The sequence below is a fragment of the Artibeus jamaicensis genome, unplaced genomic scaffold (genome assembly GCF_021234435.1).
Source record: "Artibeus jamaicensis isolate MK-2021 breed Jamaican fruit bat unplaced genomic scaffold, CSHL_Jam_final scaffold_537, whole genome shotgun sequence".
Lineage (NCBI taxonomy): Eukaryota > Metazoa > Chordata > Mammalia > Chiroptera > Phyllostomidae > Artibeus > Artibeus jamaicensis.
The window spans coordinates 2570835-2594121 of record NW_026522047.1 but is presented as its reverse complement, the minus strand read 5'-3'; the positions used below and the strand labels follow the sequence as shown (position 1 = coordinate 2594121).

Below are 23287 nucleotides of genomic sequence, written 5' to 3'. Positions count from 1 at the left end.
GATGGGCACCTAGGTTGCTTCCATCTCTTGGCTATTGCATCATCAAAATGTCCATACTACCCAAAGCAGTTTACAGATTCAATGCAATACCTATTAAAGTACCAATGACATATTTCACAGACATAGAACAAACACTTCAAAAATTTAAATGGAACCATAAACAACCCTGAATAGCAGCTACAATTTTGAGAAAGAAGAACAAAGTAGGAGGGATCACAATACCTGATACCAAACTGTATTACAAGGCCACTGTAATCAAAACAGCCTGGTACTGGCATAAACACAGGCACATAGACCAGTGGAACAGAACAGAGAGCCCAGAAATCAACCCAACCCTCTACAGTCAATTAATATTCGGCAAAGGGGGCAGTAACATAAAATGGAGTAAAGATAGCCTCTTCGACAAATGGTGTTGGGAGATTTTCCTTCTTTCTTCTTTATTTCTCATTACCCTCTACTCTTCCTAACAGTCTCTGCCCAACTGTGTGTGAAATATATATACATCCATCTAACACGGTTAACATACACATTTTATATGGAGTCCTTGTATACAAAATATTTCACATTCTTATTTTCACTATGCATTATATTATAGATACATTTTAAGTTCTTGCTTATGTTCATAATTATCACTTCTAATGGTCACAGAATTGCATGAAGCTGATGACCTATAATTTATTGGGTTGGCCAAAATGCTTTTTTTCCTGTAAGATGGCTCTCAAGCACTTAGTTGTCTTTATTCCTTCAAAATAATTTTGTTAGATTGCACTGTGACAGCTGTCATATCAGTGTGCACTTAAAAAGAAAACTTATCAAAATTAGTGAATTTTTGTACAGCCATTTTAATATTGAAGATGGAAGAAGATACGTAACATTTATGTTATATTATGCTTTATTATTTCAAGAAAGGTAAAAATACAACTGAAACACAAGAAAAGATTTGTGTAGTGTGTGGAGAAGGTGCTGTGACTGATTGAATACGTCAAAAGTGGTTTGTGAAATTTCATGCTGGAGATTTCTCGCTGGACGATGCTCCACGGCCGGGTGGACCAGGGGAGGTTGGCAGCCATCCCACTGAGACAGTAATGAGAACAATCAACATTCTACCACGTGGGAGGTAGCCAACATACTCAAAACATCTGAATTAATAAAGTTACTGGTGAAAGTGAAAATGTGTCTTTTATTTTATGGAAAAACGAAACAGACTTTTTTGGTTAACCCAATATTTAACCCATGTTCTTATTTGCTATTAAGGCTATTTCCATGATTTCTATTATAGATAGAAATCTATAGGTTGGTTTAGCTATTGCCCATTTCGTCACCCTTTCCTGTGCTGACAGCTTGCTGGGGCCTCATCCCAGGAAGCTCATGTTTCCTCCACACTCTGGCTTGGTCTGGAGACTGCACAGCATGTTGTAAGCTGAAGGCTGCAATGAGCTTACCAGGCCGGCCCGTTCCCCTGCTCCAACCACTGACCCCAGGAGGAGACAGGAAGCACTTGGAGCGGAGCTGGCCCAGCAGGTGCTTGGATCACCAGTGAGAGCGAGTTTTTGCTGCTCTAAGCCACTGGGTATTGGGTGGTGTGTTAGCAGCACTGTTTGCTAACAGCTGAGCACACACCACAGAGCAGCTGCTGTTTTGTCCCCATTTTACAAATGAGAAAAACGGAGCACAGAGGAGCTTACTGACGGGTGCTTTCAACCATCTTTACAATACTTGGTCTTTAGCTTTGATGCCTGAGGTTGTAAATGTAAACTCAGAACACCCCAGAGTCACCTGGGACAGGTGCTCCCAGGCTGGGAGGCGCTGATTTAGGTCAGAGGTGGAGCTGGGGATATCCTTTAAGGAAGACAAGTCCCTAAGGGGTTTCTAATTCAAAGGCGAGTTTAGGAATTGATATTGTGAGCACAAAATTGCTGTGTAAATAATACAGAACTTTGCAACATAAGCAGTGAGGACAGATTTTTAAACCATGGGAACTGCTGAGCCTTCCCATTATAAATTTCTGTTCCAGCTCCTTTCACATAAAGATGCTTCCTGAGCACAAGGAAGACCTCCTCTCTCACAGGCTGTGACTCCTGAGTGTCTAGTTCCCAAAGTCTGGTCGAGAAGCACTCGGGAAGCTGCATTTAGCCACAGCTGGAACTCGAGGGCCTCACATTGGCCACCGTTTCTTTACGAGTTATTACAGCTTGTTTCAGCAGAGGCTTCCCCCCAAAAGGAAGGGCTCTTCACTTCACTGTTAGTGAGGCAGCCACCCCACTCGGTCTCACTCAGAGGCTCTTACTTCGTGGGATGATTTAATGGCCCCAAGCAGCCGTAGCGCCACACCCCACAGAGGGCCGGTAACGATTAGGAGGGAGTGTATAGCATGGGGTCCAGGTCAGGATGACCACATGAGGACAAACGTCCCTTTTAGACTGTGCGAATTGCAACTTGGTGACGTTCCTTCATTTTTAAGTATTTAATGTACTTATAAACCCAAAGAAGGAGCAATTGCATTTTACATCTTTTCAATAGTCTAGAAATCCCTGGATTGCCCATATTCACAATTTTTTGAGCCTGTATTTTAAAAGTAGCTGCATCTCTCGAGCATCTGAGTCTGCGTTCAGTGGAAAGTAAAGCCGGTGGGAGAAAGGCGCACACTGTGGCCAACACACTGTCTTATCAAGCAAGAGTCTTGTTCGGGGGAGGCACTGCGTAGGGGGTGCTTCTGTCCACGCCCCTGGGGGCCGCAGGAAATGCCGCTGTCAGAGAAACACTGTGCAACTAGTTCATTGTTCCCTGTAATTTCTGTAGCTTCTCTGTCTACTGACGGCCCCTCACGTCCACTCCTGAACCCCACCCCGCACTCCGGGCCATCCGCTCCCGTCGCCTGTGCGCTGAGGAGCCCAGGCCGCACCTGGACGCCTTACTCCCATCTGCGCTCCGTGGGAGCCACTCAGCATCCTGCGGGGCCCTGAGCTCGTCCTCCTTTTACTCCATCGTCCCATCGAAGAGGGTCCCATCTTGTCCCTTGCTTTCCTCTCAGTCTATGGCTTTGCCCTCAACATTGCACAAATGCCCCTTGCCATCGGGTGACAGCCACAGCACAGCTCTTCACTCCATGGGACATACTGCCGTGAAAGCTTGCACACTGAGGAAGGCGTGTGTGGGCCTTCACTCCCTCAAACCTGCCCCTGAAAACGACCAGGGGTTTCTGGTCCTCGCGTGTCACCATCTCTTGCTGCAACCCAAAGCCTTCAGTGGACTGAGTCTTCTCGGTAAAGTCACAGCTCTTCAGAGTCTGACGGACCGAGGGGGCTCCCCTGCAGCTGTCATCCCCGTGAACCCAGCCCACAGACAACTTCACGAGACTCACCCACACTTCCCGTCCTGCTCCAAGGACCCCATCGCTCCTGACGCCCCCAACCAGGTCCAGCCACGTGCACCTCTTCAGAGCCTGTCGGTATCCGGTCCAGACACGCCTCCGCCATTGACCTTCTCCCCCTCCCCCTGAAGAACCTTCCTGTAACTTCCTCTCCTCCCTTCCAAGTGCCCACCACCCCACGAGGCACGCCCTTCAGTCCCACCCCCATTAAGCCTCACCTGAACAATCAGTCCACACTAACCGCACCTCTCAGCAATTCTCATTCTAATTTTGAACTGAATCAAATATTACCTTTAATTTTTGTACAGTCCCATCACTAGAGGAGTATGTGTGTGATCTGACCACATCGAAGCCAGAATAAACCAAAGCTGTGATTCTGTGCAGGAAGCTCCCATCCAAGTACTAACCAGGCCCTGGGGGTGCGTTTGCAGTTCACCAATGTTCTGCCTGGAAACTCACTGGGAACTTCAGCGACAGGAAGGGATGAAAAGTAAATGGCTCCGTGAGACTTAGATTCACACTCGAGCAATTGGGAAAATGTGGCACCCACAGTAGGTCTTCAGTGAGTAACTGCTGAAGAAATTTGCGGAAAGAAAATCGGTCTCCGGGCCGCTGCTGACGCGCGGCGCAGAGGCACCAAGTCCTTCCCCAGCGATTCGGGCCGGCAGGCTGCCTGCCTCCCACTCCCGGCGGGCGGGCTCTGACCGGGAGTGGGGGGAGCGTGGGGGGGGGCACAGGGCATCCCAGCAGGTGGGGAGCCACCACCAGGAAGGAGTGGGGCTGCCCACTGCCCGGGGCTCGGAATCCAGCCCAAAACTTACAAGGAGGGGCGGGGGGAGCGGAAGAGTCGAGGAAACGGGAGAGGACCCGGGAGCCCCGGTGTCTCCGACTTTTTCTCTGTCCCCGCGGGAGCTGGGGCTGGGACGGCGGGCCCTTCCCTCCCAGAGCCCGGACAGCGCCCAAGCGCCCGCCCCCCTCCGCCCGTGGGGAGGAAGTGGCAGGAGCGCCCAGGCTCCCCCCACCCCCACCCGCAGCTGGAGCAGCGGCGCCGCCGGTGATTCATTCACTGAGTGGGGGTGGAGGGGACCCAGCCCGGAGCAGACCGATCGCGGGCGGCCGCAGCCTAGGCTCAAGGAAAGGCTCCGCGGGGCCAGGGTGCTGCGAGGATCCGCCGGCAGCGCCTTCCCCGAGGACGGGGTCCGCCCTGCGGGTGGTCAGGAAACCGTCTCCCCACTGTGCCCAGCACCGGGCAGGGCAGGAGATGGGCCCGTGTTGGAGGGACCCAGAGAAGGAGCGGTGGACACTGGAGTGACTGGTGTGAGTGCAGCCACCGGGGCAGCACCTCACCTGCCGGGGAAGAGCCAGGTGCCTCTGTCTAGGTGGGGGACCCCTTTGTCCACCGGCCCGGGAGCCTCGCCCCAGGTCCAGGGCTCAGGCACACAGAGCCGCCCGGGGGATGCCCCACCCCTTCCTGGATGCTTTTCCTGAGGACTTCTGGGCAGCGAGGTTGACGGCGAGGAGGCTGCGCGCTCCAGGGGGACAGATGGACAGGTGATGGAGAGGGTGGCTCCCGTGTCCCCCATCCCGAGGAGCCACCACTGGTAGGAGATCGAGGTCACTTGACGTGGACGCAGCGGAGCCCTGCAGGCCTCCCCCTCCTGCATGTGCTCCTGGGGGCGCAGTGGCCCGGCCGGGACCCGAGCGCATGGCCCCAGGGGTCTGCATGTGGCCAGGGGTCTGAAGGGCACAGGCCATGAGCGCTCGGGCAGGCCTCTGGGTCCTCAGCCTGCTCCTCTGTGGCCCCCCGCGCTGGACCCAAAGCCGAGAGGAGGCCCGGGAAGCTGAGCACAGACCACCGCCCAGCCCCTCCGTCAGCTCCCAGCCGCACCTCATCTTCATCCTCGCCGATGACCAGGGGTTTGGGGACGTAGGCTACCACGGCTCGGAGATCCGGACCCCCACTCTGGACAGGCTGGCTGCTGAAGGGGTGAAGCTGGAGAACTACTACGTCCAGCCCATCTGCACACCGTCCAGGAGTCAGTTTATTACCGGAAAGTAAGTGTTGCTGCTTCCTGTGTTGGTTCCTCAGGGAGACCTTGAGCCTCCGACTAAGATCTGGCTCCTGATTCAGGGGAGTAGCAGAGTGTGAGGAGCAACTGAAGGAGTGCGCCCGACTGAGCGTGTGAATGAATGAACTGATGTGTGAATGAGTGCAGGGTTGCGTCAGGGTGAGGCAGTGACCCCGCCCACCCAGGCACTAGTCCCCGCCTGCTCTCACCCACCCACCCACCGGGCTGCCCTGACGTGGTCTCCATTCCCAGGTCCAGTTTGGCTCCGGCAGGCTCAGACCGAGTGTCCCATGTCACACTGGAATTCACAGTCACCAGCGATGGCAGGACAGGCAGACCAACATTTTTCTGTGATTCTTGGTGTCTAGAACCGAGTAATCAGAGCCATCACAGAGGGAGGGGACCCAGGAATGGAAGGCACCGTAAACTCTGACCGGCCTTCGATAGGACATTTCTTCCCAGAATCTAACGAAGGCCGCAGCCAAGGACCAAAGCAGTTCTCAGAATGCAAGGAAATTCACTGTACAGTCTCAACGGGAGCCCAGCTTCCCGCGGGTTTTCTCTGCTCCTCTTGTGCCTGGGGATTTTCTGAGTGACTAACTCTAAGAAAAGTAAGATTATTAGGACACTTCAGAAAAGTTTCCATATCGTCCTAATTGACGTGGAAGTCCCAGGTCAGGCCTGGAGCAGAGGCACCCCGAGACCCAGGGCCAGAGGTCAGGCCACCACCAGACGGGGCGGAGGAGGGGCTCCAGGCTCCCGCGTGTCTTGTGACGTCGGTTTAGGTGAAGTTGTTCTTGGGACTGGGCCCCACAAGAGCAGCCAGTGCCCACTGGAAAAATAAAGACCGTTTTGTAGGCGTCTCTGTCTTGCAGACACTTCTGCTTTACAGCGTGGTTTCCACTGCTCAGCAAACGGCCAGAAAAGAAAGAAAAACAACACCCTTTCCTCTCTCGAGAAAGAGAAAGAAGTCTCACTGCGCTACAGACCCATGTTAAAGGTTAACTGTGGCAGAGAGTCAACGGCATTTGATGTTTTTAAAGAAGCAGATTGTTGGCTAGGAAGTGGCAGGTCCATCTGGCGGCCTGGAGGTCAAGTTCTCATGTTGAGTATCAGCCAGTCATACTTGGCTTATGAAATAAATGTGTCATGAACCTCTTCAGCTAACCATAGAATTTACATTTACTCAGACAACCAGCAGTGCTGGAACAATATGTAACTGAATGCTAAGAATTTATCTTTCTGGCTTTTTACCACTCAAAATTTAGTTCCTACTGTTACCCTGCACTGACAAACTATTGGGCTGGCCAAAAAGTTAATTCAGTTTCCCTGTAAGCTGGCTCTGTGAGTTATAAGTTGTCTTTAACTTCACTCAAAAAATATTGTGAGATTGCATTGTGACAGCTGTCACACCAGCGTGCATTTAAAAAACTTACTCAAATGGGTGGATTTTTGTGCAGCCATTTTAACATTGAACATGGAAAAAGATATGGTCATTTTCGGCATAGTATGCCTTATTATATCAAGAAAGGTAAATACGCAACTGAAACGCAAAAAAGGATCTGTGCAGAGGGTGCTGTGATGGATCAAACGTGTCAGATGTGGTTTGTGAAGTTTCGTGCTAGAGATTTCTTCCTGGTCAATGATGCTCCACAGTCGGGTAAACCAGTTGAGGTTGATGGTGATCCAATCAAAACATCAACTGAGACAAATCAATGTTCTACCATGCAAGAGGTAAGCTGGTGTACACAGAATATCCAAATCAATAGTTACTGGTGAAAATGAAAACTATGTCCTTTATTTTACGGAAAAACTAAACAGACTTTTTGGCCAGCCCACTATCTAGGTTTTTCTCCTGAAGTTTACATGGAGCAGAAAAGCAGCTGGAAAAGTGTTCCTCTGAGGTCAGAGGTGGACCCGCCCGTCTCTCCAGTGCGGCCGAGCGTCTCCTGGTGAGATGCGTCCTGCTGAAGTCACTTCCGGGCGCGGCAGGGGTGCACCAGTGCGGTGACTGGGGTTTCTGTCTGAAGTGGACAGTCAGGGACCTTTGCACTTGACAAACTGCTGGACTTCCCTACAAAGGTCGGAACACGGACGCAGGAAAGGCAGTGGTTCCGGAACCCAGTTCTGGGCCTCGCTGGGCACTGCTGATGCAGCGCCCACAGAACGCCCTCGCCGGTCCTCTCCGCGGGGACGAGTCTGTGTATTCTGGGACGTTAAAAAAGAAGAAGGAGCAGCAGTCATGAAAACCTAAACGGGCTGGATTCTTTTAAAGGAAAAACTAGATTATATGAATTAGGAAATGACTCAAAGAAAGGGTTGAAAGACGTGGTTTGGGAGATGCGAGGTCGTTCTCTCCTGAATGACCCTACTTTCTCGGGGAACAGTGAGTGAGGTCACTGGCCAAGAACGAGGATGTGAGGTTTGAGGGCAGCGAGCGGAAGTCCTGCTCCAGAACAGCGGGCAGTGCGCCAGGCCCCTGAGACGTGTGGCCCCAAGTTCGGGCAGAGACGGGTCATTGCGTTCATTTTCTCACACTGGGTTCAGGTGTGTGCAGAGGACGCCCACTGAAGGGGTGCACTGCGCCAGCTTTGGGGCTTGCCAAATGAACAGATGGCATCACGGACTCTAGTTTTGGCCAGGAAAAGGGACCAAAGGGTCTGTGTCCTCTAGAAAGAGCCAGAGTCCAGGGGGCAACTGTCTGGATGGGGCTGAAGTGAGGACACAACAATGGCTTTGGATGCTGAAACAGACAGTGGTCATGGAGTAGACCCTGGGGCTCAGAAGTGTATGGGTCTGCGGAATTTGGAAATGGCAGCGACGGTTCTCCGGTGAGAGGAGGAGCCATCTCTGGGAGGGCCCATCCCTCAGGACAGAGAAGCGGTGCGGCCGGGTCAGTGAGCCATCTGGCACCATCTGTGACAGGTGGCGGCAGGTGAAGGACTCCAACAGAGAAGAAAGGGAGACGGTGGGATGAGAGGAGGAGACAGGGCCTCCTTGTCTGGAAGTGCCAGTGAGGGGCCAAGAGGACGCGTCCCTGCTTCCGGCTCCGCGGCCAGGGGGCAGCAGACCGGCGCCGGGCAGACGGGGTGCAGGTGGCCAGCGGTCCGCTAGAGGGGGATGGGGAGGGAACGCCCAGGAAGGACACGGGTCCTGAGGGTTTCGCTAACAACAGACTTTCCTGGCAGGAAGCCCTCTGGCAACAGCAAGGGAGCTGCGGGGGGCGGGGCTGAGTCCGAGGGACGGGGGTCGGGAAGGTGGGGCTTGTGGCAAAGGCCCAACTCAACGGGCTGAAGGGCTCGGCGGGATTTTCCCAAATGGTCCCCTAAGAGGTGGCAGTGGCAGCCTCCTTCCAGAGACAGGTCTCCTCACTGCCTGTCACTAACTCCTGCGGCCACACTGTGCGTGGCCGGGCACACAGTCGGGGGCTCCGGGCCGGCACGGGCAGGACCAGAGGTGCCGCGTGGGTCTGCTCTGTGGACTGCAGGGCGCTGCCCTGTTTACCAAGCGTAGCTTTTAGATGCGAAGGTGTCCGTGAACAATCACCTAGCGTCGTGGAAAACCCTGACAAAGCCACGGCGGTCCCCCCACCACTCTCACCGGGACGGGGCGGACTGTTCCGTCCACAGTCCTGCGCACCCACCCGGCCGCACAGCGCGAGCCTCCACGCCGGCACACCGCCTCCCGCCCCCGCCCGAGGCCCGGCTTTCGGTGGGTGTAGCCCACCCGGGGGGCGCTCAGCGAATCTCGGTTACTACCAGTTCACTTCTTACAGTCACAGGTGTTTAGTTAGTACGTAAACAGGAAGATGCACGGTTAGACAAAGTTCAGGAGGAATGGGAGTGCTTCTCCCAGCCTTACTGTGACTTTGGAAAAGCAACTCGAAGATTGGCCCAAGTTTGTGTGGATTAGACCTAAGAGCAGCTGGTCGAGTTCATGTGAGTGACAGTCACCTGCCCTCTTATTTAGATGGGCATTGGTGCTCACCTGGGGGAGACGAGGGCCTGAGCGGGGCTGCGGAAACCCTGACGGGGCGGGGTCTGCCCCTCGCCCCCGCTCTGCCCTCCCCCGGGTGCTGCCCGAGTCAGAGCACCTCGCCCTCCCTCTCCTCGGGTCTCTCCGGTAACTCGCTTCGCCACCTGGCGCGGACTCAGGGACAGAGGCGGTGCGCTCACACGTGCTGAAGAAACAGTGGAGGCTCTGGGAGGGGCATGGAAAGGAGCGCAGCTCTGTGTGGAGGAGGCCGGTCCGCGCACACAGGGGGCGCCTCGGGAGCTCACAGCAAACCGGCTCATTTCCGAGAGGCCAGCGTCCGGTCTCCCGGCTCTGGGGTGAACACTCGTGGCATTTTAGAAGCAACGCAAATGTAAATGGCCCAACGCTATTTTCAGCCAGGGGACCATGGGTGGACCACTGCCCAGCACAGCTGCTGCGAGATCAAGCCCCACCCACCAGCAAAACCCGGGCGTCAGACGGGCCTGTGGAGGGTGGAATCTCTGTCCTTGGGAGATGGGTGTGGGCTGCCCAGCTACCGTCTGTCTCTACCTTGAAATGAGGTGAAGGAAGGCACTTCAGTCTTTTTTTGAAACACAGAGCTTCCTAGGTGTTTTGTTTGAGGCAGAATTTGAAATGAACATTTCATTCATTTTCTTTTACAAGCACTGAAATTCCATATCCTCACCATGGATGAAAACGTAAGCAAATAATATGAATTATGGATTTATGTTCCATAAACCTAAAATTCTGTCCTATTTCATACTCCTTCCAAATTGTATTTTTTATGTCAGAAGATGCTACTATGAAAATATTATGTCTTCATTGCGAGGAAAGTGGTGAATCCTAAGGACGACGGCTCACGTACTGGGAAGTGGGGAGAGACGGTTGTTCGTGTGATGGACGTATTTGGAATTCTGAGGGGCCGTCGGCCCTGGGAAAGCGTAGGCCTCCCTTCTGGCAGCCTTCGGTGGTGACGTATTCAGCTGCAGCTTTGCTGAGAAAGCCATTCAAGTCCAGAGCGGTGGAGCCGAGAAGAACCACAAGCGCTTACTCAGCCTGTTCTGCAGGCTCCCACACCCTCAGAGACACAGCCTCTGACTCCCATTTCTTGCGGCGGCTTCTTCACATGTAGGTCGTGCGTCTCAGACATCAGTGACCTTATCGCTTCTGCTAGATTCTGAATCTTTTTTCCAGAACACTTTATCTTCACTTCCATATGTTACCACTCCACACGGTTAAAATCCTTTTTTATGCCACTTCTGAGCACATTTTGGGTTTTACAGTTACTAAGATTTTAAGTATATTTCATTGATTGTGCTATTATAGTTATCCCAATTTTCCCCTTTATCTCTTTCCTCCCTGAACCCCAGCACCTCATTCCCCCCTTTAGTTCATGTCCATGGTCGTACATGCAAGCTCTTTGGCTTCTCCATTCCCTGTACTATTCTTAACCTCACCCTGCCCATCGAAAACGTACCTATCGTTTGACTTCTTAGTCCCTGTGCCTTTTCCCCCATGACCCCTTCCCCACTGATAACCCTCCATGTGGTGCCCATTTCTGTGGTTCTGTTCCTGTTCTAGTTGTTTGCTTAGTTTTTTTAGATTCAGTAGTTGATAGCTTTGAGTTTGTTGTCATTTTACAGTTCATATTTTTTATCTTCTTTTTCTTAGATAAGTCCCTTTAACATTTCATGTAATAAGGGGTTAGTGATGATGAATTCCTTTAACTTGATCTTATCTGGGAAGCACTTTATCTGCCCTTTCATTTTAAATGATAGCTTTGCTGGAAAGAGTCATCTTGGATGTAGGTCCTTGCCTTTTGTGACTTTGAATACTTCTTTCCAGCCCCTTCTTGCCTGTAAGGTGTCTTTTGAGAAATCAGCCGACAGTCTCATGGAAACTCCTCTGTAAGTAACTGTTTCCTTTCTTCTTGCTGCTTTTAAGATTCTCTATCTTTAATCTTGGGTAACTTAATTATGATGTGCCTTGGTGTGTTCCTCCTTGGGCCCAATTTCACTGGGACTTTTGGGGCTTCGTGGACTTCTTGGAAGTCTATTTCTTTCACCAGATTGGGGAAGTTCTCATTTATTATTTGTTCATATACATTTTCAATTTCTTGCTCTTCCTCTTCTCCTTCTGGCACCCCTATGATTTTGAATGTTGAGATGTTTAAAGTTGTCCTAGAGGTTCCTAAGACTCTAGTTTTTTTGAATTCTTGTTTCTTCATTCTGCTCTGGTTGGATGTTTATTTCTTCCTTTTGTTTCAAATCATTAGTTTGAGTCCTGGTGTTCTTCCCTTCACATTTTGCTTTACTTTACTTTGTGTGGCCTTCATTTCTTCCTTCATTTTGCAACTGAGCTCAGTCATTTCTCTGAGCGTCCTGATCACCAGTGTTTTGAACTCTGCATCTGACAGGTTGTCTATCTCCTGTTTGCTAAGTTCTTATTCTGGAGTTTCGGTCTGTTCTTTCATTTGGGCCGTATTTCTTTATCTAGGCACACCTGTTGTACTGGAAGGGGCAGAACCTTAGGTATTTGCGGGGGTGGGGGGGGCAACCCTCCTTGCTGCGTTGTGGTGCTGCCTGTGGGGAGGGGTCAGAGGGGGAACAGTGCCACCTGCTGGCTCTGCTCTCGCCCCACCTTCCCTCACTTCCCTCACTTCCCACCAGTGGACTGTGCCCTTTCAGATGCCAGTTCGCAGGTGGGTGAGTGTATGTTCCAGGGCCCCGTGGGCCTCTCCCAGACTCTCCCGTGGGGCTGGGAGTTTCTCCCGCCGTCACAACCCCCACAGATTTTTACAACCAGAGATTTTGAGTCTTTAGTTTCCTGTACTGCAGCCCTGGGTTCCGCGGTCTCACTCCCCAGTTGTTCTTCCAGGCTTATGATCATGCAAACGTGGGACCTGCTGGTCCACCACCGTGCCATGCGGGTCCTCTCTGTCCACCCCGCTGCCCGTCACCACCCCACCTACCAGTCTGGATGAATGTTTCTATAACTCCTTGGTTGTTAGACTTCCATGCGGTTTGAATTTCTGGCAGTTGGGTGTTCTTTTTGCTTTTAAATTGGTCGTTATCTTTCTTTTGGTTGTGCAAGGAAGCAAACTGTTTCTGCCTATGCCTCCGTCTTGGTCAGACTCCTACAGTTACTAAAATTGAAAATGTTTTTCCCTCTATTTCCTCCCTTAATTAATTAGTATGCATTTTCACTCAGTCAATCTGGGGCCACATTTATGTGGCTACTGTCTGGGGCCCAGCGGCACAGGTGCTAATAATTTGAACTCGAAATTCAAATCACTACTGGGCACTTTCACTGCACCAAGTCTGCATTGAACCCACAGAACCAAATAGAAGTGACACACCGAGAAGACAAACATTTGTCCCACAACTTTAACGGAAATAGAAGACGTTAATGGAATGTGTTTGGTTTAACTTCTCCTTAAAAAGCATAATGAACTCTGAACTATGAAGGGTCAATGACATGTTATTACCAGAAAAGAGACAAATGAGCTGTGTCCGTGCTCCCTGAGTTCCAGGAGAGAAGGCTGGCCTTTGAAGCTCAGTGTCACAGCTCTGGCCCCACCCTGTCCCCAGAGTCCCAGTGACTGAATGGGACAGAGTGTTTGCTGAAGCTCAGCCGAACTCTGTCTGCAACAAGTTATTAAACTGCAGTTCCCCTTTTATGCAATGGGGACTCTGTCACTTGCCGAGAAACAGAGAAGGTTGTTCCGGGAAGGAGAGAGACTGTTAGTTTATTGCTGGACATATAGTGGACACTCGATAAGTTGCAGCTGTTACGGCTGATTCTGATCTTAGCTTTGAATCCAGATGTTGGTACAACACCAAGTCCCAGTGTCAAGGCCGTTTCTGACACAGGCACCACCCTAACAGTGCAGCCGTGCCCATGAACTCCGATGGGGACCACCGAGATCCTGCCTGCTTCCTTCATGAGCCGAATCCAAGCTGGAATTTCAGACGGGTGTAAGCAACAGGCCTCTCCCACAAGGGCCGGTCCTCAGGGGCATCTCCCACCCACTTCCCAGCCCTCTGTCACCCTCTAGTGACCGCTGTCAGCACAACCTCACCTGCTCCACCCTCCACTGAAGCTCCGGTGACCTGGGGTAGAACAGCCAGCAGGATGGAGAAGCCGCAGTGCAGTGAGTTACAGGCCACATTTTGAACATTAGCACAAATGTGAAAAAAATGTAATGCAGCTGTTGATGACTCCTAAACATCACAGGTATCAGAATACTGAAATGTGTGATCTCAACGTCAAAAAGAGAAAAGCTGGATTATAGAAGCTGGATTATGGTGCCCCGGTTTAAAAGAACGAAACAGAACTGTACTTGACTAGGGGATGGAGGCTGCTGAGCAGGTCATTTACGGGATCAGAGGTGCTTATCTACCACCTTAGATTCACCGAGAAGAACCACGCCCGAGTGCCTTCTGGCCTGCCCGCATCGGGGGAAGTTATCAGTATACTAGATTTCGGTTTCAGCAATGTTTTCAGAAAGGACAGCCCTTTAAAACAAAGAAAGAAGTCGGGCCGCAGGGTGAGTAAACCGGGACGAGCCGCTTGGTGAGGAAGCAGAGCTTCCTGTCACGCTTCGGAAGGCTTTGCTCTGGGTTAGTGCTGTCCCCTCGGCACCTTGACACATGGTGCAGACACCTATTTACCAAAATGCCCAGGGAGGAGCAATTAACACAGCGCATGACAAAATCAAGTACCTTCTAGGCTTTGAATCACAAATCAGACTGGAAACCTGGCGTAAGAAAAAACAATAACTTAGGGTCTGGCTGCTGGCACTCTGTCCACAGTGTGAGGAGCTGCCTTGGAGGGAAGTTTTGGGGTAGTGAAGAGGTCAGTCAGTCGGGCAGGTGAGAGCCTGTGAGGTCCGCACTGTGTCCAAGTGCCAGATCTTAACAGGGACGCGGCACACCGTGGTGCGTGCCCGGGGCAGCTCTGGGCACCACTGAGCATCGGTGTCAGCTGAGTGGCCAAGCCACGGTGGACACAGGACCTGTCTGCGCACATCTGGGGCTATCAGGCAGGAAGTCCACCAGACAAGCAGAGCCAGGCTAAGTTCAGACACGAGCCTGTGACTCGTACACTCTTCCCGTGCAAAACAGGCTGGTGAGATGCAGGGTCGCCCACCTCAGGAACCATGCGAGAAGCTGCAGGGCCGGGTGACCACTGCGCACCTCCCGGCTCTACTTTCCCAGGCTTCTTCTGCCCGTCTCCTCAGTCTTCGCCCTGTATAATTCTGTTCTCTTTCTGCTCGTTCACCTGTGGCTTCAACACAGAAACCTTCCCTCGTTTTTCGGATTCCTAGTCCCTTCCCCTGAGGGGAGGCACGAGGTGGTCCTGGAAGGAGGACACTGTGGACAGAACTGAGGGCCCCACAGCCACACTGTGCCCCCGCTGTGTGCCTAGAACAGCTACAGGGACGTCCCACTGCTGGGCTGGGAGGTGGATCGGTCAGACAGGGGCAGCCTCCTCCTGGCCACGGCAGAGAACAGCCACTTCAGCACAGGCCTCTCGAGTGGATCAGTGTCTTTGTATTCGGATTGCAGAACCCAGCAGAACTGATGTGCCTGCAGAACTGGTGGGCCTTTTGAGACAAGATCCGCGTGCCCTCCCCTCTGTATTTCTCCATCTCTCTCAGGGTCCATGTCACAGCCGTCGCCTGACATCACTCAGCAGAGTGATTCCGCATCCTGTGCCCTTTCCTTAGGGCCAAACCAAACCGCCTGCCGCTCCAGCACTCATCCGGCTGGTGCTCCATCCATCAGGGAAGCCACGGTGGGGCAGGTTGAGGGGCAGGAAGGGGGCGGAGGCAGCACAGACGTCCCCCCGCCCCCGTGACGGCGTCCTACACGTTGGCCCTGCGAGGATGAAACGGGGAAGGGCTTCCCTGTCCTTCCCGACAGCCCCGCAGGACAAACCGACGTTTTCTTGCAGCTGCTCACTTCCCCGTGGCCATGCCGCGCGCGTCCCCAGAGCGGTGGCTCTCGCAGTGTCTGCTAATCCCGAGAGAAGGGAAGAGGGCCGGGAGGACAGACAGCCCCACGCTGCTGCGCTCTCTCCTGCGGGCTGCCAGCCGGGACGGCAGCTCCCTGCCCCTCGTGGGGGGCGGGGGGAGGGAAGGAGCAGAGGCCGGCGAAGACCTCTTCACGCTCCACCTCCTCGTGCTCAGTGCCGCCACGCTAGCGTGTCCCCCCCACGGGGGGTCATGAGGAGGCCACAGAGAAGGAGAGGGACCCTTGCCCGGAGCCACGGGGAGGGCCATCAGCACTGGGCTGTGCACGCAGTCCTGTCTGCCTCTGCGCCAGACACGGCACCAATTTGTCAGGTACCTGAGAAAAACCAGTGGCTTTCCCCCGAGAATGTTTTGGATCCTGACCTGGATGAAACATAGTAACAGTAACGACACCTCCTGACCGGGTGCTAAAAGGGACCGTGAGGTGCTCGCTGCTGTGGGGACCTGGTACATCCCCGTGCCTGAGATAGCTGAGCGCTGACGGCTAAGTGACCAGCAGGGTGGGTGCCCCGGACACCCCCGCAGCCCCGCAGGAAGCACGGCTGGAAGGAGCTCACAGCTTTACTCTGCGGAATTTGATTCCAGTAATATTTTCACGTTTACCCTGACACAGTCTATAACCTTTCTTTTCTCAGTATTTCTGTATTTTCTAGTTAAAACGTCTTTTTGAACTTCCATGATAACCACAGAATCAACAGCTTTTAACATGTCATGAGCTAATAGGGCACATCCTGACCCAACCTGAAAATTCATACGCTTACGTGATAACCATTCTGTGGGAAAACAAACCCCAGACGAAATACCCCTGGGAAAAGAGCAACCCGGAAATCCACACCCACTTAATTTTAATTTAATGCAGGAAGTGGTACCAACTTTCTTCAACTATTTCGTGAGTGTCATTTTTTTAAGTAGACACTGTGGGAAACATTGAAGAACTCAGTGCCTGCTATTTTGGGGGAAATGTAACCCTTCCATGGCACAACATTTCCTCTAAAGTCGTTTTCCACACCACGCATCTGAAACGAATACAATACTGAATGTCAACGGCAACTGGAAATTTAAAAAGTTAAGACGATGTTTCCACAGTGATGTGAGTCAGAACCCTCCTCTTTCTCTGACAGACTGAACAGGTTGAGGACTAATTACAATATTTTTGACAGTCAAACAGGAGATTTCTGTATAATTCTGGCATGTGTTTTAGTACTTCAGAATTAGCTTGAAATACATTTAGGAAATGTTTTAGGAGCTAACGTGAATTCCTTAGATGAAAAGTAATAATAACTTAAAAATTAATACTCTGAAATGTATATGCTTCCCTTTATCATGTTAGTTTTCCGTGTCATATAATTAACTAAAACACTAAAGGTTACTCCAGTGAATTCTGTTACGAGAACTTTCAAATGCTGTGAGACAGCAGAGAAATCTTAGTTTCCAAAGTGCTGCCGTGGTCAAGTGCATCGCAAGTGTTGACCTGGAGCTAGTCAGGGTCGGACCCGGGTTGCCGGCGGGACTGGCCGTGCGCTGCTCTGTGGCGGGTGGAGAACACCCCTTCCTGCACTGACCAGCCCTCCGCTCCCCTGCGCAGGTACCAGATCCACACCGGCCTGCAGCACTCGGTCATCCGGCCCTCGCAGCCCAGCTGCCTGCCCCTGGACAGCGCCACCCTGCCCCAGAAGCTGAAGGAGCTGGGCTACTCCACGCACATGGTGGGCAAGTGGCACCTGGGCTTCTACCGAAGAGAGTGCCTGCCCACCAGCAGAGGCTTCGACACCTTCTTCGGCTCCCTCCTGGGAAGCGGCGACTACTACACCCACTACAAATGCGACGGCCCCGGGGTGTGCGGCTACGACCTGTACGAAGGTGACCGAGCGGCCTGGGGCCACGACGGGGGCGTGTACTCTACACACATGTACACGCAGAGGGTGCAGCAACTCCTGGCCTCCCAGGACCCCCGGAAGCCGCTGTTTTTGTACCTCGCCTACCAGGCCGTCCACTCCCCGCTGCAGGCCCCCAGCAGGTACCTGGAGCGCTACAGGTCCATGGCGAACGTGAACAGACGCAGGTACGCCGCCATGCTCTCCTGCCTGGACGAGGCGGTCCGCAACGTGACCTTGGCCCTGAAGGCACACGGCTTCTACAACAACAGCATCCTCATCTACTCCTCCGACAACGGCGGCCAGCCCGCCGCCGGGGGCAACAACTGGCCCCTCAGGGGCAGCAAAGGCACCTACTGGGAAGGGGGCATCCGCGCCGTGGGCTTCGTGCACAGCCCCCTTCTGAAGAACCGGGGGACAGTGTGCAAGGAGCTGGTGCACATCACCGACTGGTACCCCACGCTGGTCGCACTGGCCGAAGGGCAGATCGATGAGGACGGGCACCTGGACGGCTACGACGTCTGGGAGACCCTCAGCGAGGGCTTGCGCTCGCCCCGGGAGGACATCCTGCACAACATCGACCCCATCTACACCAGGGCCAGGCACGGCTCCTGGGCCGCGGGCTACGGGATCTGGGACACGGCCGTCCAGTCCGCCATCAGGGTGCGGCACTGGAAGCTGCTCACCGGGAACCCCGGGTACGGCGACTGGGTGCCCCCTCAGGCCTTCAGCAACCTGGGCCCCGACCGGTGGCACAACGAACGGGTCACCCTGTCCACCGGCAAGAGCGTGTGGCTCTTCAACATCACGGCCGACCCCTACGAGAGAGTGGACCTCTCCAGCAGGTACCCCGGCGTGGTGAGGCAGCTGCTCCGCCGGCTGTCCCGCTTCAACAGGACTGCGGTGCCCGTCTGGTACCCGCCCGGAGACCCCAGGAGCAACCCTCAGCTCAACGGGGGAGTCTGGGGGCCCTGGTACAAAGAGGAAGGCAAGAGAAAGAAGCCGCGCAAGCACGAGGCCCAGGGGAAGCAGAAGAAAAGGAAGAGCAAGAGCAGACCGCAGGACGCAGGTGCGGGCCCCCAGTGTGGTCGAGGGGCTCCCCGGGGGTGACGCCAGCGTCCGGCCGCTGCGCCACGTGATCAGGCCTCAGTCTGTCACCTGTTTGCCACCCAAACGGCAAGTGTGGCTCCACTCGCCCCCTGCCCCTGCCCACGTGGGCCACCCGGCCGCCACCTGGGAGCCCTCTGTTCCCGCAGCCGCCCTCCGGGGAGGTCGGCTTCCCTCGCCCTTCACAGCAGGCATCACGGAGGTCAACCTCAGAGGGTCGAACTTGGTCGGTCGGGGACCGAGGTCCCAGGGCCCCTCACCTGCCCGCAGTGGCCATGCTCACCGGCAGCAGCGCTGGGGCGGCCTGAACGAAAACTGCCTCTGAGGACAGTCAAAGGTGGGCTCGCCTAAAGCCTCAGGAAACACGTGCTCCCAGTGTGTGCTGACCACTCTCCTCTCCAGAACGCCGGCGGACTCTCCTGGGGCGCAGCCTGCCGCACGCGGGAGGGACCAGCCCGGGAGAAAGTCTCTACGCAGCCAAGGCACAAATGTCATTGTTTGCTAAACACCCTCCTAGAAGACGATTCAGCACAAACCACGTAATTTATTTTTACAGAAAATAGACTAATGATTCTGTTTTTATAAAATGCTATACAAGTGATTTTAATTATTTTTATTTTCTACATACCATTAGAAGAATTTCATTTCATATCTTCAAGATTACCAAGCACTGTGATACTGTAAATTACTGTTACACTGTGTGAATTTATAGAATCTAAAAAGAAAATTATGCTGGAAAATGGTAATTATTGCTGTTCAATCATTATTTTGAATGTAGTAAGATGAATGTACTCCATACAGATTACTGGGGAATTCTGCATTTGAACAGTGTTGAGAGACACCTTTATTGTTTCTAACATAAACATCTTATTTATGTATCTTAATTATCAAAATGATTTATTTTATGGCACCAGCAAATTCACTGTGGCTTTTCTGATCTAACTTCAAGATAATACATTATTCATCTTAACAAATAAAAGTCTTTACAATTAGGCAACTGGGGTTGATTTGCTAACAACACAGTAACATGGACTTTTACAAGTAGGTATTTCCACGGGGCTACTGAATGGGGAAAAACGTTCTCGTGAATAAAACATTTATGATGACCTGCCCTTCCACACAGGGACACAGGAGGGAGACAACTGGACTAGTTCAGATCCAGTGTGACCAGCACCGCAAACTCCAGGACGAGGGTCCGAGCAGCGAGGTCTGTGGTGGAGGGTGGGCAGCGCCCTCCTCTGAGGGACCCTCTCCTGACACACAGGCCGCTGGAAAGATCACGAGAGCCACACACATGGCACTGAAGTGGCGGCGGCTGAAGTGCACAGGGTGGGCGGATGCCGACCGTCAGACACACAGAGACCAGACCACCCAGGGTGTTCCCCACGGTTTACACAGACCAACGGAGGGTCCGTAACCGTTACTGAGCTACTTTGAATTCAAATGAACCAAATGATTAAAATTTTCACTTTAAACACTTCTTTTACAATGCACATTTCCATTCCACCGTATAGGACGCAGTGTGCTTTCCTGAGATTGTCTTTGCCAACTGCAGGTTTGAGTGCATCTGAACAACCAGAGGCGGGTTCTCGGTGCTCACTGTCCGGAACCGCGGCACAGGGACTGGCGGGGGACTCTCGGTGAAGGGTGTCTTACCGTTCAGGCTGTCTCGTTACAAGAGTTCTGAGGGATACAAGCTCAGGAAATGTTGGGTTAAACAAAGTGGAAGAGGTGGCTTTAAAGCAGATTTCCTTTTGATTTTAAAATCCTAGTTTTCCCTTCAAATCTCTAGTAGAGGGAACTTTTTATTGTCTTTCTACCTTATTTCAGCACAAAACCCTTGTCTATAGCACATTGCACAGGACAAGGCAGAATGTAAAACAGACTCTGAAAGTTGCTAGTTAAATACAAAACCTTCTAGAAATCCCTAGCAAGACAAAAAAAAGGAGCAAAGAGGCAAATTAGGACGATGAAAATTAACTCACGTGTGAACCCAGGGGGTCTGATGTAACGTGGTAGGATTTTACGTTCTTCATCAATGGCTGTAACTCTGTCAATGAAAACAAAGGGACTCACACTTTTCTATCTGGAGACACATGTTGTTCACCGTTTGAAGAGTAGCAGCTGCCTATGCGTGCAGGGGGTTAAGAGGAATGTGTGCCTTGCCCTTCAGTGGGGAAAATCTACTAAGTCATCGTGTGCAAACGATGAACAAAAGCGTTTCCACAGCTGGGCGTCACAGGGTGTCCGGGAGGAAAACGCCCTAATCAGTGAGCACTGTCACGATCGGGCTCCAGTTCCCGGGGGTCACCCTCCTGACCGCGGTCCTCAGCTGCGTGTCCAGAGCCACCCGGGGCGCCCTTCTGTGGAAACGTCACTCCTGCATCCCTGACCCTCCGGTGGTCACAGAAGAAACCCCACGGCTGAACAAGCACCACAGTGGCTTGGCCAGAAAATAATCTGTAAACACGGTTTGATGTCTTGGAGGAGAAAGAACATATGTGTTATTGAATGGAAAACAGACAGAACTCCTGGTGCCCCGAGGCCGTGAGAGCAGCCGCAGCAGCCGCCGGGCCCACCCCCGGAGTCAGCCCCCCTCTTCCTACGCACTCCTTCCTCACTCTCCAAACACGGGGGGCTGTTACAGCCTCGCGGGCCGGGCCTTTTGTAAAAATCTTAAGTATGAAGGACACACCATGCCGCCAACAGCTGAACGAGCGCACAGCTGACAGGTCTGCCCTTGATGCTGGGGTACGGGAATCTGGCACCAGGATCTAGGCCTTCCGCGTTCTGTGCACGGGGGTCTCGAGCACACAGATCGTGAGTTCGTTGGTAGTGATCGGCACATGTGCTGCTGGCAGGAACAGCCTCCGCTCACCAAAAGTAGCAAGCAAACCTCTTAGGTCATAAATGGATGACTCCATTGTTTCCTTTCGTGAATGACTGTGACTTCATCCAACAGATAGTTATTATTAAATGCTACTGCGGTTGTGGGTGCTTGTGACACACTGGGGAACAAAACGCAGGTCATGCGGTGGCCAGGTCAGGCAGCTGTGACTAACAAACGCGACCACTGAGGACCAGCGGACCGGGCTAAGGGCAGTGCCGAGTCAGCGCTCAGTCGGGGTATCCATGCACCGCTTGTGACGTTCCAGGAGGAACCACAGCCAGTGGCTGCGGTGACAGAACATGGGACAGGCCCCCCCCCCCAGGTCGCTGCATTCTCCTGGGAGACACAGCCATAAATCACACGACCACACACCCCCTCTCCCCCCTTCTTCCCTGCCTGGTCTCCCTCCGTAGTACTTATGCCCTGTTAAGATTCCACGTTCCGTGCTCTGCTTACGTGTGTTTGTCCCCTCCCACCAGAGTCCGTGCTTCGTAGAAAAGTGACTTACTCGGCTCTGTTTAGACGTCTGTTAACAAGAACAGGTAAAACAATGCCCAGCTCGTCATCAGCATCCAATATTTATTTTCTGAATGAATACGTAAAATAATCACATATGTCCTTGTGTTCACCCGCATTTTCTTGGGTCTCTACTTCCCATTTCCTGTGCAGGGATTTCACTGTTGAAAAGAGAACTAACCATTCTTGTACCTTTCCTCATAATAATAGCAATGGTGCGAAATACAGAAATGTCTAGCACATAAAAAACAACTCTAATGCGTGTTTAAATGAACAATATGTTACAGCAATGCCAAGCAAAAACCATGCTAAACTGAGAACAAATTTTACTGTATTACCTAGCAGAGTAAAACAATTATTCTAATACTACTTTGAATATTACAGAACACATTCAATGAGAGTTTCCAGAAAAGAGAGGAAAGCTTGAATCGTGAGTAATTTTTGCAGCAAGCTGTGAAGAGAAAAAATAAGGCAAATTCGCCACTGTGTTGCTGTGGAGTAATGAGGCCCACGACTGCACCTCGCAGTGCAGCCTGTTATCACAAATCTCCCCAGCGTGGCAGAGCAGGACACCTCTTCTTGACGGATGTGTCCCCCTGGCCTCGGCATCTCCGTGAAGCCTGTGGCCTCGGGTGATGGCGGGGCAGCGGCTGAGCTCAGGACACGCGGACGTCCCCAGGAGTCAGGGGATGTGTCTGTGCTTCCGCGTCTTTTTACTCGTGTCTGTGATTTGAGCTCTGCTTCCTCAAGCTTCCCACAATCCTATGACAGGCTTTGTCAAGTGGCTGAGGCAGTTTTGGATAAAATCAATCCTAACAAATGAAAAAGAGTAAGAGAACAAAAGGCCCATCGGAATGCTGGTGTGTTCACTCTAGAAATTTTTCAGTGGAGAATCACTAGCGGGCAGCATCTAGCTCACAAGTCAAATGAAAGTGAAATTTGGCTTTCATAATAAAAGTCCCAACACCATTCTCAGTAGGACTTACATTAATCTCCCTGGACACAGCACTGCCAGAATCACAGCTCCTCCAGCCTCCCCGGTTCTGAGTGGCGGGGAATGCTTTCAACCGACGTCCTAAATCTGAACGACTCTGAGGAAGAACTGTTTTATCACTCAAGTTACAAAGACACCTGGTTACATCACCAGAACCCCCCCCCAGGCTCCTTTCCTCCGAGTCACGGGGGACCTCCTCAGCCCCGGAGTCCCCTTCTGACTCTAACACACGCTTCTCTGTGGTCAGGCCACCTGACCGGAATGACAGATCTCTGTGGCCCCGAGGAAGCGGGGATCGCAAGCATCGACATCCACACTAATTTCTACTACACATCTAACTTCACTGCCGCACACGCAGGGGCTCAGGACACGTCCCCCAACACGTGCGGCCTTGGCCCTGGCCGCGGCCCGGGGAGCACAGCGGCTACAAGCCA

General features: G+C 52.6%; 1 protein-coding gene across 3 annotated transcripts; it reads left to right on the top strand.

Annotated features, from left to right (window-relative positions):
* The first annotated feature begins 4265 nt into the window (after positions 1 to 4265).
* Positions 4266 to 19878, top strand: ARSJ (arylsulfatase family member J). 3 transcript variants are annotated; one of them, XM_037129937.2, is made up of 2 exons: positions 4266 to 5425; positions 17058 to 19878. In XM_037129937.2, the coding sequence occupies exons 1-2, from the start codon at positions 5124 to 5126 to the stop codon at positions 18454 to 18456; spliced, it is 1701 nt and encodes a 566-aa protein (XP_036985832.2). In that variant the 5' UTR covers positions 4266 to 5123; the 3' UTR covers positions 18457 to 19878. The 3 variants fall into 3 exon arrangements, with proteins under 3 accessions (XP_036985832.2, XP_053514610.1, XP_053514611.1); XM_053658635.1 differs by lacking the exon at positions 4266 to 5425 and adding an exon at positions 7551 to 8270; XM_053658636.1 differs by lacking the exon at positions 4266 to 5425 and adding an exon at positions 9500 to 10563.
* Positions 19879 to 23287: the final 3409 nt, after the last annotated feature.

Coding starts and splice junctions, on each gene's coding strand:
- ARSJ (XM_037129937.2), top strand. CDS start 5,124: ATGAGCGCTCGGGCAGGCCTCTGGGTCCTCAGCCTGCTCCTCTGTGGC. Junction 5,426..17,057: donor AGTCAGTTTATTACCGGAAA/GTAAGTGTTGCT, acceptor TCCCCTGCGCAG/GTACCAGATCCACACCGGCC.